Source organism: Beta vulgaris, chromosome 2 (assembly GCF_026745355.1).
Source record: "Beta vulgaris subsp. vulgaris cultivar EL10 chromosome 2, EL10.2, whole genome shotgun sequence".
NCBI lineage: Eukaryota > Viridiplantae > Streptophyta > Magnoliopsida > Caryophyllales > Amaranthaceae > Beta > Beta vulgaris.
In genome coordinates, this window is record NC_079203.1 from 41,933,949 (window position 1) to 41,951,244 (window position 17,296).

General features: G+C 36.7%; 1 protein-coding gene across 1 annotated transcript; it reads right to left on the minus strand.

Annotated features, from left to right (window-relative positions):
* Positions 1–8,217: 8,217 nt before the first annotated feature.
* Positions 8,218–16,999, minus strand: LOC104886616 (probable ADP,ATP carrier protein At5g56450). The gene is made up of 2 exons (XM_010671082.4): positions 16,293–16,999; positions 8,218–9,750 (listed from the first exon to the last, which is right to left on the minus strand). The coding sequence occupies exons 1-2, from the start codon at positions 16,656–16,658 to the stop codon at positions 9,109–9,111; spliced, it is 1,008 nt and encodes a 335-aa protein (XP_010669384.1). The 5' UTR covers positions 16,659–16,999; the 3' UTR covers positions 8,218–9,108.
* Between the last annotated feature and the right edge of the window lie 297 nt (positions 17,000–17,296).

The window sequence follows — 17,296 nt, forward strand, 5'->3', positions numbered from 1 at the left end:
CTTCGCACAAGAAGCCACTACACCGGCAATGGCTGGAAGCCTAGGGCAGAGCCCCCTATTTCAAACCTAAAGAAACCATTCTCTCTCTCCTCTCTTTCAAAATGTCATCCCCCATTTAAATATCCTGTGAACTTGTCATTTCATCTCTTTCTCTAATCTCACCATGGTTGCACAAAAAATTCTACTTGTTGCCATTAATCAGTAAGGAACCATGGCCCTCCAATATTGTTAACCTAAGAAAGCTGCTCCCCTTCTCCCAAGCTTGTTGCCATTAACAGTAAGAATGGAGACATAAAATAGAGGCGACAAATTTGGAAGAGAAGGAAAGAGGATGAGCATCAGTGGCAGTGTTAATTGGCCGTGTTTAGTGGCAGCGTTCAGGTTGGGTGGAGGAGAGAGAGAAGAGAAGGCGAGAGATGATGCGTGAGAGAATGAGGGGTAAGGGAAGGAAGTGAAAGAGAGGAGAGAGAATGGTTTGAAATAAGACATTGGAGGAGAGAGGGAAGGGGGTAAAAAAATCTTTGCCTAAAAAATTAAATCAAGTCAATGCCGAAAAATGGTCGAAGTTTGATCTGACAAGAAAATCACATTTAAAGGTTGTTTGTCAAAAAAAAATATAATAAGGTTGTTTCTCACAAAATGATACTTTTAAAAGATTGTTTCTGACAAAAAACTCTTTATGAACATACCCTTTTAGTTTGTTTATGACTTTCGAAATGAAACTACCTTGAATTCCAACATGCAAGTAAAATAGTGATGGCAATTGTCGCTTGATACCAATACGAACAGACAAACATTTTACATGGCATATCTTCCTTTTCCATGGAGATCGATGAAGTAGCTTTACTTGAAGACTTGCGACGGTGTTTGTAAATTTTTTCCTTTGGTGTCATAGTTTGTAATTTGAAGTTTAATTTATGCAAATTCCCCCAATTGTAAGAAAAAAAAGAAACTACTTTATATATTAGTAAAACTTGTGACCTTAATGTAGACAAGGCTTGGTTCTCTTGAATTGAAATAGTGGAAGTTCAGTTCACTTCATACAAAATCAGTTTAATTATTTTGCTCTCACAGTTTTTATTTAGTTTAGTTTAGCAATTCAGACAAATTAAATTATGTTCAGTCCAAGAGAACATAGGCTTATTGACGTTCACCCACAATAACTTCCGAGTAATATCGAGATATTGTAGCAATCAAAACGAAAGATAACATACAGTCTATAAACGTATACTCTTCACTTTACAAAATAAATTCAGTACAGATCAAGTCCAACTAAAAGTAAAAATAAAGTAAAATCAAAATCGATCAGATCCAATTAATTTATTATCGTAGTTGTTACATACATAATTGGAAATTTAAGATATGTATACTTTGTTATACTTTGTTAATGTAAAAGATTAATCGGGCAGTCCCCTCCTCCCACTAAACCAACCCACTATTGTCTATTGATGATCCCTTTCCTTTCTCGATTAAGTTATAAATCCTTAAACCTAGTTTCTTTCTACCGGCCACACATCGCGCGCAGATAATTATTAACAATGAGCTACGGCCAATGGTTTTCCAAATCATGCGCTCCTTTTTTTGCTAATTAAGTAGGGCGATATGTTATACACGATGTTGCCATTAACTGGAATAAGGAATCATATTGCATCACCATCAAGATTCTGCATATGCAACTCTTAATATTATTTAGTAATAAATTTCAGTATATGGTAATAATATAGTACAACACCCATGACAAATTATCAAAGTTGATGACATAATACACGTCAAAAATTTACATGTTATGTCATATTATTTATAAAAATTATTAAAAAAGACGGTCTAATTTTAATATTAAAGTAGACCTAGTTACTAAATGAATAAAATTAGTCACTGAAAGAAATTAACCAAGTTACTATTGGAAAAATTCTATTTTTAATATTGGATCCACCATTTCCTAATTTTAATTTAAAAGTAGAGCGGTCTCTTACAAGACAAACTCTATTATTTAATGCATTTTAAAAAAATTGAAAGTTAGTATTGAGAGGTGAAGAAAATTTATTGGAAAAAAACATATATTTGAAAATTGAGTTGTGCTTCACTATTTTTATAGACATTGAGATGAGGCATTTTTTACAAAATTATATAAATTCTTTGTTTATTATTACTATCATATATTATCACCTATCATATCTATCATCAAAGTGGAATTTTAACTCAAAGCAAAAAGAATGCTTAAAAACCATTTAGAATCAAACAGAATTTAATCTCCACCAACCTAAAAAGGTCCACTTCTGCACTATTTTTCCATCAACTTGGGACGTAGTTGCTGACTTCATTCTAATTTTTATAAAGAGGGATAGGAAGCCAGTTCATGTGCACATATGTAATCATTACAGATTTAGATTGCTATCGTATTTTAGAGAGTTTAAATGCTAGTATTTTTTTTTTTGGGCAGAAGAATAGATATTTTAAATGCTACTTGATTCACATACTCTTTAGCATAATGTTGTACGGATAATTGGAGATATATAGTGCTATATGTCTAATGTTTTTAGGTATAATACATTGATAGAATAAAAAAAGTTATATGTTAACATAAATATCTTTTGTTTAAAAGTTTTTCGTCCACTTCGCATGAAGATTAAAATAACAAAGTAATAATTAGGGTAATTATTCAATATATACTTTTAAGAGGTGACTTACATTTAACGAAATTCTTCTAACGTTATATGCGGGTGACTGTTTTGATAACAAACTTGTTAACGCTTATAATATAAGGGTGACTGTTTTTTAATCATTATGACTAGTTGTCAAAGTTGCTAGGTCAAATTTGTGTTATCATCTCATTACTTTGTGTGAACAATTGACGTGGGACGGTTGGCAGAAAAGTTCGATAAGGAAGCGCGACGAAAAGCCTGAACTGATTTGCGCTAATTGGGCCGACGGAGTCCGATTGCCTATTGTGATACTTTTTCGGAAGCGGAACGGCCCAACGAGTCAAACTCACAGCGCTGTGACCTATAAGCTTTTTAGGCCATCCGAGTTCGTTTAAGGTCCGAAATCAGCTTTTTAATTATTTTCGAATTTCATTATTTCATTAATTACGTATTAGGGTTTTGTTTTACGTATTTAAACATTATTAGGTCAATGTTTGGAGGCAATTTTTTGGACTTTTAATAATATCACAGAGTTTATACTCTTTTCTGGTGGATTCCGGAGTTTTACAGATTTATCGCTTGTAAATCTGTGTGTTCTTGATTCGAGATTAGCGATTGCTTTTCTCCATTAATTCCGACTGCGTCAACAATATATAGTCCCTACAACACCGAGGCGCCTGTTTAAGACCATAAAGAGATTTGCGAAGACGACAGACCATGTTAGGATGAGAGGATTCAAAACCAGGAGGGAGTTTCATGTAGACTTCCTAATCTAAGTCGCCATGAAAAAAGCGTTGTGAACATCCATTTGGTGAAGCTCTCAATTTTTAGCAGCTGCAATAGCAAGAAAGGCCCGAACAGTTATCATTTTGGCAACGGGAGCAAAGGTCTCAGTATAATCAATGCCCTCCTTTTGATGATTGCCAAGAACCACCAAACGGGATTTCTGACGATCAAGATTACTGGCAGAGTCAAACTTGTTCCGATACACCCACTAACTCCCTAGAGCACGCTTGCCCGGAGGCAAGACTTCCATAGTCCAAGTACCATTCTCCTCTAAAGCACGAATTTCATCATTCATAGATTTGCACCAACCTGCATCATGCATAGCCTCTTTGAAAGACTTGGGCTCCGAGAGAGAAGTAAGAGTAGCAATAAACTTTCTATATATCACAGAAAAACTTTGACAGTTAATGTAATGTGCAATAGGATAGGATTTACCTGAGGAATGTAGTGGAGCAGATGTAGAAGGAGAAGGACTGTCTACCTGAATGGTGTTTGTTACATAATCACGCAAGAGAATGGAGGGGATTTTGGTGCGCTGACCACGACCCAAATCAGAGGGGACAGTGGACGGGCCATCAGCGGATGAAGGAGGGGAGTCCGTGGCTGGAAGTGAAATGGGCTAAGAGGAAGAAGAGGCCAAGTCAGCGGACTGGATAGAGGAAGAGAGAGGACCGGAAGAAATATCCGGGTGGGCCTGGGCGTCGGTAGAGGCTGTTTGGGACGGGTTTGAGAAAGAAGGAGATGCGAGTGTAGTGGAGAGGAAGTGACGTCCAGTAATAGCAGATGGAATTTGGGCTGGGTTAGTGGAGATAGGTGGTCCAGTAGGTGAGGAAATTAAAGGGACGTGAGGTCCAGGAGAGGCGGGGGATTGGGTACGGTGATGCTGGGCCTGAGGTGAAGGGACACGGGGTCCAGGAGTATTTGAGAGAGGGAGGTTTGAGGGAGAAGGCGCGGGTTGGGCCTGATTTTGGGGGACGTGAGGTCTAGTGGAAGAGGATGGCATAGCATACTCAGCAAAGTCAAAGTGAATATCGTCATAGTGAGGAACAATGGTGGAAGGATCAATATTGGTGTCTTCGGGATCACAAAAGGGAAAAGTTTCCTCAAAAAATTTAACATCACGAGAGACAAAAAAAAATTCTTTAGAGTCAAGATCAAATAACTTCCAACCCTTTTATCATTATGAGCAAAACATAAGGAACCAAAGACTTTGATGGCAGCATAGGAGGGTGTGTGACCAAAGAGAAGTTCATAGGGAGTTTTGTTATTGAGTAAGGGAGTGGGAGTGCGATTAACAAGATGAGCAGCAGTAAGAACACTTTCACTCCAAAAATATATAGGAAGATTAGCATGAAAGCGAAGAGCTCTACCCACATTCATAATATGTTGATGTTTACGCTCAACCCTCCCATTTTGTTGTGGAGTAACAACACAAGATGTTTGAAAAAGAATCCCAATGGCAGTAAAATAATCATGAAGACAATGGAATTCAATGCCGTTATCACTTTGCACAATTTTAATGGATTGAGAAAACTGACGATCAATCATAGCAATGAAGGCCATAAACATGGAAAAAAGCTCAGTTTTGTCAATTAATAAATAAACCCAAACAGCACGAGAAAAATCATCCACCAAAGTTAAGAAATAACGAGTACCACAAGAGAAAACGTGTTTATAAGGTCCCCACAAATCACAATGTACTTTTTCAAAAATTCTACTAGCCTTATGATCACTAATGGGAAATTTAGAGCGAGGATGTTTAGCACGAAAGCACACCTCAGAACCCTTATTCAGACTACCCTGCATATGAAGAACAGGAGGAAGCAATTTTCAAACTTTCTCGGAGGGGTGACCCATGCGATGATGCCATAAAGCCAAGGTAGGAGTAGCTTCTCCAACCGAAACATGATGTACAGAAGTCCCACCACCAAAGTAGTACAGTGCATCCCGTCTAACAGCCATTCCAATCAAATTCCTCAACTGGTCCTATGAAGCAACACTCATAGATTTAGATTGAGAACATGTAGCAAGGGAAGTGGTAAGTTGTTGAATACGGGGTCCATTAGCCATAGCAAACCGGGATTGAAGAGAATCCCATAGGCGTTTAGCATCACGATATTTAGAAAGTGTACCTTTAATCTCCTGGGAGATAGTATTCATGATCCAAGAGATGAGCATAGCTTGGATGGTACTCCAATCAGAAGAAGTGCATGGAGGCGTGGGAGAAGTAATCGGACCATCAAGGAAAACGTATTTGCGGCGAGCCTCGAGAGCCATTTGCATATCCGACGCCCATTGATCATAATTATCCGTCGTGAGACGAGTTAGAGTAATAAAATCTCCCGGTCGATCTTGAGGACCAAGGAAGAAAGGAGAAGTGGGAGATATGGTGAGAGGCGGCGGTGGTGGTGACTTTTTAGAAGGTTCATCATCACCGGCCATGGTGATGGAAGTTTCGTGTTTAGAGTATGCGGCACTAGCCTGATACCATGTCAAAGTTGCTAGGTCAAATTTGTGTTATCTTCTCATTACTTTGTGTGCATAATATATAGTCCCTAGAGTTTAGGAAACTCAAGGATACCCATTACAAGGAAATTATCAATTCAAATAATTGTTTCCTAAGATATAGATTACATATATCTCAATACTAGTTAACATTTTGTAAAGGTGACACGGTATAATTTATTATATCGTTAAGGGTTAACATATCCGATCCATATCATTCTGAATAACCTTATAATCTTAATATTAATAATCACATATAGTTAAACAAAGCTTTTGTAAAGCAGCCTCCATCAAGTCATAATTTAAGTTCCCTACATTGTCTCTTTATATAACTGAGTAGTTCATTCAAGTTTTGAGCCAATATCTTTTTTAAAAGATTGATGCCTTAGAAACCAAGGTCATCCAATAACCCTTTGATGCTAATATATTACTACACTATATATATGTGTATACATAATAATAATAGTAATACATGAAGATGATAATGTAATTAACCAACTGATTAAAGGAATCAAATGACATCACCTTGAAATCCTGCATATATCACCCAAAGAAAAATGATAACTTAATTGAAAAGAGGAAAGTTTATAAGCATTAGGTACTAAACAGTGTACTTAAATACTAAATGATCAACGTTGATAAATCCACTTTGCTCTCTTTTCCCATCAACTTGGCACGGAACTGCTGACTTCACACTAGTTTTATAACTAGTTAGGAAGCAAAAGAGGAAGCCAGATCATGTACACTGGCATAATCATTACATGTTGACACTATTATAACACATGATTTGGATTTTAAGGAATAGGATTAGTGTATATCTCAGCTAATTTTGTTCATAAAGCCATTGTCGAATTGTGTAAGCATACGCAGTGGAAAACATATATATCACCTCTATCTGTCTATCATGTTATGTGGTTCCTATATATTATACCTCCATTCCCTTGGACAATCTAAAAGTATCGAATCTATTATTTAATCTAATCGGTTGGAAACTGTTAGAAACAAGAGTAATCGCAATGACAGAAAAGATGAATTTCAAGACTGTGCTGTGGTAGGAGACCACTAACTTAAAAGCAATTACGGCCCGACAAAGATGGTTATCGATCTTAGCCGGAATGCTCCCCAAGGTTAACACAGTAGCTGAGTATGCCACCACTAGCAAACTGAGCTTTGGAGAAAAACACGAAAACCCAGGAAGAGAGAAGAGAAGGAAGAAGAGAGTGTTTATTTTGTGTGTGTTTAACTGATCAGAAGGCGCCAATTTTGTAGGGAAAAATCAGGCCAAAAACGGATAGCAATAAATGGGCGGATTATTAGGGATTTGCCATGAATACTGCAACAGTCAAAATGTTACAGAATTCCAACAATCACACACGCGCAGCTCCCAAGTCCAAAACTTTAGTTAAGTTAAGTCCCCAAAGCCCTAGTCGAGTAGCGCGCGCATGTGATAGCAAGCCCAAACCAAACATGACATCCAACCACAAAAGCATCTCTAGAACCAATTCAATAGAAAGAAGGAGGGAATATAAAAACAAGGAGAAATTCCCTCCCACAAGTAATGTGGGACAAACAACAAAATGAGCCAAGGCTTTTCCAAGCCTTAACTCCAACAGAAACCAACCAATAAAATGAATTATCTATGGCACTATGATAGAGTGATAGAGTGATAGAGTGATAGAGTGATAGGTCCAAGTCCAGTCCATAAAACTCTCCAAACAATTATTGTTGCATTCGTAGAGCTCAACTCTGAATCCATTGGTTAAATTGAAACAACAACCCATTCCCCAACTGGTATAATCACTTAAAATGGTAAGTTAACACCAAACTGGATACATTAATACACCTAATAAATAACTCTTCAAAAAATAATCCCTCAGTCCCATAATGTAGTGCTAGTTTGTTTTCACTGTCTCCAAAATATACCTTTAACCTTCAATATCTTCAATTTCGTATTAATAAAAATTATAAGAATTTGATATTATGAAATACACGTTGAGACGAACCTAACAAATTTTTGTACATATTAATGAGAATATTTGGTCAAAAATTTTAAAGCTTGATATCAAGAGAGAAAAATAATTACTTAATAATGGGACGGAGAGAGTAGCGTATAATAGTTATATAAGCCACAATAAGGTCAAAAAGACCTACTAGCAATAAGGCTATGTTCTGTACAACTTATTTTAGAAATAATAAGATAAGATCAAATAAAATCAAATAAGATAAGATCATTTATCTTCACTTGTTTCAAAAAATAAAATAAATCATATAAAATAAGATCAAATAAAATAAACAATATAAGTTGAATCAAACAAACCATAACTCATACCTAATTGCACGATCGATATTATTTTACACATACTCATATTGTTCTCGATTAAAACTAACCTAATTTGACTTGAATTGACAAAACATATGTAACTTGTGTCAACTAACTGATTTCTCAAGAGATACTTAAATAACAAAATATGTCCATCACTCAACTTGACCATGGCCCAACTTAAATTGAGACAGAACCAAATAAGTCATCACCTAAAACAGAAGTTGAACTGACCAGCCCATCTGCCATCTCTAGCTTAAAGTACTTACTATGTTGATTACGTTATTCTCTCATTATAATCATGAGATTACAAGATGATTCCTCCAATCCTACGGCAAGAATTTCTATTCTTTAAATATACAGGGTTGAACACGTTCATTAGCTCTACAAATCCAGAGGTTACTCGTACACCGGCAATTTTATGTAAAAGGCAGAGTTTGGTTTTTTTTGGAGGTGATCGTGGAAAAGTTGACAGACCATGGAATTAGAAGGAAAGTCTAGGAACAAAGAACTCCATCGACCTTTTTAAAGATCATTTGAAAAAAAAAAAGAGGAAAGTGTATTGAGTTTGGAGTTAGCAAACTATACTCTCCAGAATCAACAGCTGAGCAAGTATGCTCACCAGAATCATTTCAACAGCTAAATTACAAAGGCATGTACATAAAAGGAGAACCAAATCAAAAGCTGAAGTCCATTCTCTTTTTTATTGGTTAGCTAAAAAAATCAGTAAGGCTGGCGTTGTCAAAGAAGACAACATCAGCGGACGGATGTTTCGATCTGAATCTGTCATCGAAACACTCATGTTAACTGTATTGAGATTTGTATAACTGAAATACCCCACCCCAAACAAAAAAATTAATTCCTGGTAGAAGTAGTACCACCCCAATGCATGAACTTCTTAACTTCATCATATAAAACAAGAATGGCAGCAGCACCAGTACTTCTGAACATATTCGAAACAGCCCCTCTGTAAAACGAGGTTAGCCCCTCTGTCCTATATATTGTCTTCCAGCAATCAAGGGTCTTTATGTACATTGGCTCCTTGAGGCCAGATTGCATCATCATACGCCTTCGAACAGTATCAAATGGATAAGACAACAACCCAGCAGAGGTGGTCACTGCCTGTGCCGCCAACCAGCGTTTCCACAATGCCAACTCTACAGCTTCTTTAGTAAGAATTTCTTTAGCAGTATCAAATCCACCAAAGTATACGCCACGATGAATGACCATTCCATGTAAAGAAGCAGGGAGTCCCCGGTAAAGTCCCCGAATCCCTTCGGCCCTGCATATCGTACTCAAGAAATGGTAAATTCCCCGAAATTGACGAGCATCTGCTTTCCCAATATCCGCAGCTAATCGTGTGTGAGCAATATCCAGTGGATAAACAATTATCAATGTCGTGCAACCAGCTGCTGCCCCTGCAAAAAAGTTGGCAGCTGCACCAGACATTATGGGTGGGCCATCATCGTCATTTTTTAGTACGTCCCGGTAAAGATCCTGTAACAAGAAACTGACCAGATGAAAATCTGCCCACATAATTTTGTATCCCCCCCGTCCCAGATGACTTGCCACAAGTTTCTTTTTCGGTGGTCCCAATTTATTTGCCATATACCCTACCTACCCACCCACTTCTTTCTCTCTGTTTCTTACACTTCCTAAAGATGGTTTGTGGCATTTAATTTAGGATGGAAGGACTTCAGAAAGTATCTAGGATGAATGACATGATCGTGCTTCTCTCCTATTCCCGACTGATTATAAATAAGATGGCATATTTTTGAACCTCCCCAAACCTTGCCTTTGGTAGAGTCCAAACCGATATTACATAAACATAGATAGTAATACACCTTGTACAAGTAATGCATTCGCTTGAGAACAAGGTCATTGAATATAAGAGGATCCTACAACTACGAATTGCAGTATGTTCCTCCCAAATTAGTCAGCAAGGTGTAATATGTGATTGCTTAAGATACAGCTAGCAGTCAAGGCTGATCATTCGTGTAGATGTAAAAAGAAAAAATTTGAGCAGTTATCATCCAACCAAAGCACATAAGAGAACTCTCCAATTATCCACAGGCCACAGCAAACACCAAAAAGGTTGTTCTGGTCTGGAAATTCAGGTGGAGTCACTTCCACAGTTAATGTTCTATCTTCCCCTACAGCAAATTGATCTCAACATGAGAGCTTGTGAGGCCCGGAGACCATCAACAAGTGAATTCCAAATTCAAAGAGGCCAGAGTTGCAAATCACAAGCATAGTTCTTAGAGCAACTCCAATCCAGATGCCACCAAATCTAATGCAAATAATAAATTATATGGTCCAGAGGTAACCTTTACCAGCCATCTCCATGTTGGTCTTTAATATATCGTCTAGCACCTTTACAACATCACAATGTTGCTTGGTATTCAATGAAAACTTTGGAACAATCAGCATAGAATCCTAGGTTAGAATCTAGAAACAGCAGATATTCCTAAACAAGTTAATGTTGTGATGCCAAATAGAAAGACAACAAGTATAAATTAATACTAATAATTTTCTTTCATTCGTTAGTCAGGACGTCCTCTTTTCCAGACAAAGTCATGGTTTTCCTGCACCTTAATCATGCATACAACCTGGAAATTATTGAGCGATGATGAATCCATGTCATACCTTCTTTGCTTGGACTGAAAACCCACTCTTACAAACATACTCAGCACAAGTAGAACTAAAAGTCACTGATGGGGAGGAAATCACAATTGCAAGGTAAAAAACCTTCTCGACCTCTATCCACCTTAAAGGTAAGGCTTGTATCTTATGCTGACAGTTAAGAGCTATGAGTTCCTCGAGCAATTAGGTAGTAGCTAACAAAGAGACGAGTTCCCAGATCCCAATAATACCAACTGCAGGTGTCAATGGTTCAGAAAATGGGTAACCATTTCACGCAAATTAACAATATCCCAAAAAAGGATCAAGACAGAAACCCCAGCCTCCCATCTCCAAATATCTATTACTGACAGCGATCCTCCATTCCATCTCACCTTTTTATTCACAAAGTAAGAAAGCCCACTTTGAAGGCATTAGAATCAAGCCTAAAACTAGAGGCAAGCTATGAGGTACTAAAAATCACCCCCCCCCCCCAATCTCACTATGATTGTTCTGATTGAACCTTCTGTCAAATATATTAAAAACATTTACCGTAATATATGTCTAGTGTTAAAATCAGCTAGATCCCAAATGACACATATGACCTCCTCAAATAATACTCTCCGAAAACTATTTTTAAGATAACAGTTTATTTCCAATCACCTTTATCTCATAACCTTGCTCTTGACTATGTAGTTTTATGTCTTGAATCTGTTATGAAGTATAATTGAAGCATTAATAACAAGATTGACAGTAACAAATAGAGCTATCAAGAAGGTACCACACCAAATTGAATTCAAATGCTCCTTGACAACATTACATCAAAGACAACTAACCAGAAAATGAGATCGGTTGCATAAACCAAGAAATGATCTCTTGTGGTCATCTACAAACGCCCTCTTGCTCCACTTATTTCAATATATTGTTAAATGCTTCTGCAAATCAATTTTCTTCATATCACACCCAAGTCATCTTTGGTTTCCCTTGCCTTCTTCTAAAACCCCCATGATGCAACTCTCTCAATTTCTTACCAGTATTCTAGTCGATGTTGCACATGTCCACTACAATGTAAATTGTTCTCCCTTATCTCATCCTTAATATTTGCAACTCCAACCTTACCTCACAATATCTTCATTCTAAATTATATCCTTTAAAGTATTATCAGTTTACAACACATCCATCTCAGCTACACCGATTGTCTTAATATCATCCTTCCTAAATGCCCAACATTCCAACCTAACGCTTCTGTAATAATTATCCTTTGCAACTTACAATCATATTAGAATGGAATAACAATTTTTAATGCTTTGGATATCGTAGCTCGAAAATGCGGTAACGGTAATTGTAGCCTCTCGGGAGAATCACTAACTGCATCTTTGATGCACTACTAGTACATCCGAGAATTCTTAATTGGCTAGTTGTAAATAGCCCCGGATGTACACCAAGGTATTAACAGAGATTTGAAAATAGTGCAGAACATAATAAGAATGTGATACACACGAGATAGAAAAAATGACAGTGAAGGGGTCACCCACTTACCTACTCATAACGGTCAAAGCGAGCCCCTTCATTTGATTCTGAATTAAAGAATTAATCCAATCCCCTAAGAAGGATTCGAACCTACGTCCAATGAGTTAACAGCCGACCGCTCTACCAATGAGCTACTGATACCGCCAAATATCGACTCAGACAATGAATAACCCTTAACTCACATAAAACTCGTTTTATACACCTTTACAATGCGGGTATATCAATTCGGTAGATTTGAAAACCTTTACAATGAGGGTGAAATGATACGATGCGGTCTTGTTTTGACACCATGCTACAAATGAGCTAAAAGGCCGCATAAACTTTAAGCAACATGGCTCAAACTAAAACGGTTTACATGAATGTAAATTCAATTGAAATAAACCTATTAGGACAAAAAAGAGCATGTAGGTCAAAATGGGCCAAATTAGGACCTTTGAGCTAAAATTTTATTTAGATCAAAGTGGTAGTCCACCTGTCAAACATTCATTTCAATTTTCTAACTCATTCTCTCTTTAGCTCATTAACCCTCAAAATCCTTGCTAGCTCATCCATACTCTCTAGGAAAACACTAGTAGCCTTACTAATAGGAAGTGTCAATTGTCAACCCAGGACTATCACAGGGAAAGGTGAGGGAGAGAGAGAGAGAGAGAGAGAGAGAGAGAGAACATTTGGAGATACTAGTAGGTCATTTGCTTTGTCAGTAACAACTTTAGCTTAACTTTTAAGATTATTGCCTTTGTTTATGTATGGGCCGAAAACAAAAGGAGGAGATTTTGAGCATATTAATGTGAAATCATTGAAAATAACCAAACTTTAGTCAATAGTGCAAGTTGTGGCCTTTCTAATTTGTCGTTGGCTGAGAAAGTGAGGTGATAAATGGGCTGGAAAAGTGAGGCTGTCAGAGAGGGACTTCTTGAGTGGAAAATGATAAGCATTAAGCAAAGGTGGACAGTGAGGAATTTTGATAGCTAAGGTAGCATGAGGTCAGGAGGCTTTGAGTTAAAGTCCTTAGGAAGAAGACTTTGATTAAGAAAGCAGGGAAATTCAGATACCTTTTAGCAAATCTTTACTATCCCAGTATCCTTTGATTTGGTTTCATTCCATTTCTAAAACAATGCTTAAATCTACACATTATTAAAGTCTAGTGAGAGCATGAGACCTAACCACAGCAAATATGGCACTTGCATATGCTTCCTGCTATTATCAGCATTTGCTCCACATAAAGCATTGTACACAACATCAATGCAAAAGCTGGGTTTGTTGCTAAAATGGTATCACATCAAATATTTTACCAAAGATCTCCTACTTAAATGTTCTAAACCTTATGGATCAAACTTAACTCAAACCTACCTGACCCAACAATTGCAAGTTGTTTGAGTTCAATTGACATCAGATTTTGGTTGAATTATGTTGCTCATAACCCACTCTTGTCATAGTGATGTTGGTCTGTTTCCAAATAAGGTCAATTTCAGCATGTCTAGAAAAACCCTTGAGATGTTCCTGACTACACAACTTCATCTCTTGCGAAAAAACAGCAATATATTAGTATACTTTTGATGGCATACGCCAAAGCTTGATTTAAAGGGATATATATTGTTCTGCTCAAACTCTCTAGCCTGAACTATCATTTTGTTAATCCACCTTTAAATACTTTTCCAATTTCAAAGGCTTTTAGAACCTGCTTCAAACATAAAACTATTTTGTCTACCATATGTCTTCTTCACCCAAACAAACCATACAGCAAAACTTTCACACCAGTAAACAATAGCGATTTCTTCATGTGCATAATTATGAGGTTCAATAGGTTTTAAGGACAAGGAAACTGAGATTGTTGACGACTGAAACTAAAAGAACAAGAGGGACATATGTCCCTTCGTAATCTCTTTATCTTCCTTTCATGAATTGGGCTGACTGGGGGCAGGAATCTATAGTCAAAACCAAATGCATATTTACCTTTCTCAGATCACTTGTGAGCTGTAAATGCACTTTCATCAGTCAAATGCCAACCCCAGGGCACTTTCAATAGCCAAACGATATGTATTCCTTGAAATTCTGGAAACGTATCTTCCCCCTTTTCAAAAGCAGGTATGGAAGATAAAATGAAAAAAAATCAAATCGCAGTTTTCACTTTTCAGCCACTTAAATGACATAATTTAAAAACAAAACTCAAAATGCACAAGATAGTGTGCACAGTCACCTCTGTGTCAAATGTTGTAAGAACATTTGACACCCAATAATGAACTCTCTCAAACGATTAGGCTATAGTGCGTCAAAGACTGCTAGCCTCGTATGCTCCACAAGCAAATTAAATCCAAAAGCATAAGAAAACCGCACAAAAGGCTTCATAGATTAACGTACAAATTTCATAGTTGTTGATGTGGATGGTGCAAATGCAAATATTTGTTTCAGAAAAAAGGTATGAAAATAATACATATAAAATGAGGACAAAGAGTCCTTGTATAGCTAGAGAAAGACATATAAAGATAATTTCCAAAAGGTCTCTAAGGCATGAAACATGACTACATGAGTGATGCAAATATATATATATATATACACACACATATATATATCGCACAATGGCAGCAGCTGGATACACTTTTCGGATCTTAAAACCATGACATTTGAAATAAACCAGGCTCTATTACTACTACATGGGAATGTCTTTTTCCCAGAATAGTTGTACAACTCCTCTGACACAAGTGGAAGCAAACAGCACTTCAGGATATATCACTCTTAACTACTACAGAAACTAATGAGATTGACACCAAGGGAATTAATATATATAGCTTTACCACAATATTTCTAGTTATAAACTTCCACATCTCCACAAGTTCAAATGAAGTCCTTCATGATGATTGTCAAGATAATAATTATAAATAGAAATCTCTCTTCCCCCCCCCCCCCCCCCAAACAAACTGATTTGAGTACCACTTATTCCCTTGATTTATCCAGCAACAACCATATTAGCTCTGAAGCAGAATTCATCGAATAATCCAGAAAAAAACAGAAGGCAATCTATAAATATACTAAAGACCAAACTTTTCGATCTCCAATGGATAAGCACACAACCAAACATCCCACCAGTTGCTCTATATGGACTATATTCAAGGAGAATCTAACCTATGTACCTTTGAATTGAGAAAAAAACCAAAACATACTTCTATCCTTCCGAGAAAGAGAAAGACAGGAGAAACGGATAGATTCTTTCCAGAGTGGGAAGTCACTTAGCCTATGGAATTAACCATATGAACATGGAGAGAGAAGAGCAAGGAAAAGGATTCTACAACAGAACAGCTCCAGTGTTATAACTATTATACTTATGGCTTCAATTACTAAAATCCAGAAAGCTTACACATCTCAATGTATAACTCCAAATCAATAAGGTCGTCTCAAACGCAATCTCAATCATATTGGCCACTAACATTATCAACTCCCAAACAAAAGTAGCTCCTATCTCAAACTTAAGCAAGCAAAAGCACATGTCTTCAATCTTTCATTTCTATGCAGCAAGCACAAAAGCATCAAAAGGTCTATCTATTATTTCTCAACATTATAGTGACACTATAAACCAGTATAAACACGTCCATTATCCAAACGAAGTTAAAACTCAGAAACTACCATCTTTCAGCAAAATCTACATCCATATCTCAAAACTCAATATCATGTTCCTCATCAAATTCTGCACTATAAAGTACCTATATCATCCCAATTCCCCAACCAGTAATCTTGCATAGTTCATCCTTCTTTACTACAAAAATCTCCATAACCCAAAAAACCAAATAACATACTTCACTAAATAAAATAACACAAAATAAAAAATCACAATAAATCCTTCATATCAAACCCAAAAATATAAAAAGGAATAATAATAATAATAATAACAATAATACCTTAAGAGAGAAATTGAGAGCAACAGAAGGGTAATACCGGAGAACACTGCTGCCATTGCCTCTCCAAAGACATAAAAAACCTTCCTCTTTCACTGTACTAGCAATGCAATCAAACATTCCCTTAAATTTACGGTGTTTTCCAGCAACAATAGCAACGTTGCTATCTTGAGTTTGCAACAAAAGCTTAGCTCTTTCAATGGGTGCAACAATGGTGTGGACAACACCACCCATAACTGCACCCGCCATTAAATCCCTTTGAAAACTCGTCGCATATCTCCATGACCCACTTTCTGTTTTTGACTTTAATGATTCTTGGGTTGAATTTGAATTTGAATTTGAATTTGATGGGTCTTCATCTTCAACCATCCTCACCCAACCCTCTCTTTCTCTCTCTAAAATCTCTATTTCTCTCTCCTCTGATTCATACCCATTATAAGAAAAAAGAACACATTTTTATTTTTACATGAACAATTTTGTTTCTTCTTTAGTTTGCAAAATTTGGTGTTGTTAATTGTTGATGAAGGATAATGTTGTTAGTCTGTTTGTTGTATTTTTCTGGGTTTTGGATTGAAAGAAGGGATTTTGAAGTGTTGCTGCGGAATTTGTATAATGGAGAAAGTTTAGAAGAAGAGATTGGACTGGATTGGAATTTGTGGGTTTGGATAAAAAGGGTTTTCGTGTATGAAGAGTCTACACGAGGAAGAAAGGGATAGGAACAATTAAAGTTTATGCAAAATTCTTTACTTTGGGTCAAGCACTTCTAGCACACGTGGCAAAGATAGTTTATCCAATGTAATTCTTGAAAAAAAAAACATTTATCCAAACTTACTTCTTCAAAAGATCAACTTTGGAAGATTTGGGCAGGTCAATCAACAGGTTGAGTCTTAAATATTCTATTAAGATAATTTGATTATTGTGCTTCTTCAAAGTTCCAACTAAGGCTATGTTCAGTTCACCTTATTTTTGCTTATTTCAGATCTAATCAGATCAGATCAGATCAGATC

Excerpts from the sequence above, each read along its gene's own strand:
- LOC104886616 (XM_010671082.4), bottom strand. The coding sequence starts at position 16,658 with ATGGTTGAAGATGAAGACCCATCAAATTCAAATTCAAATTCAAATTCA. Across the intron at positions 9,751-16,292 it reads CTCTCAATTTCTCTCTTAAG|GATCTTTACCGGGACGTACT; the intron begins GTATTATTGTTA and ends TTCTTGTTACAG.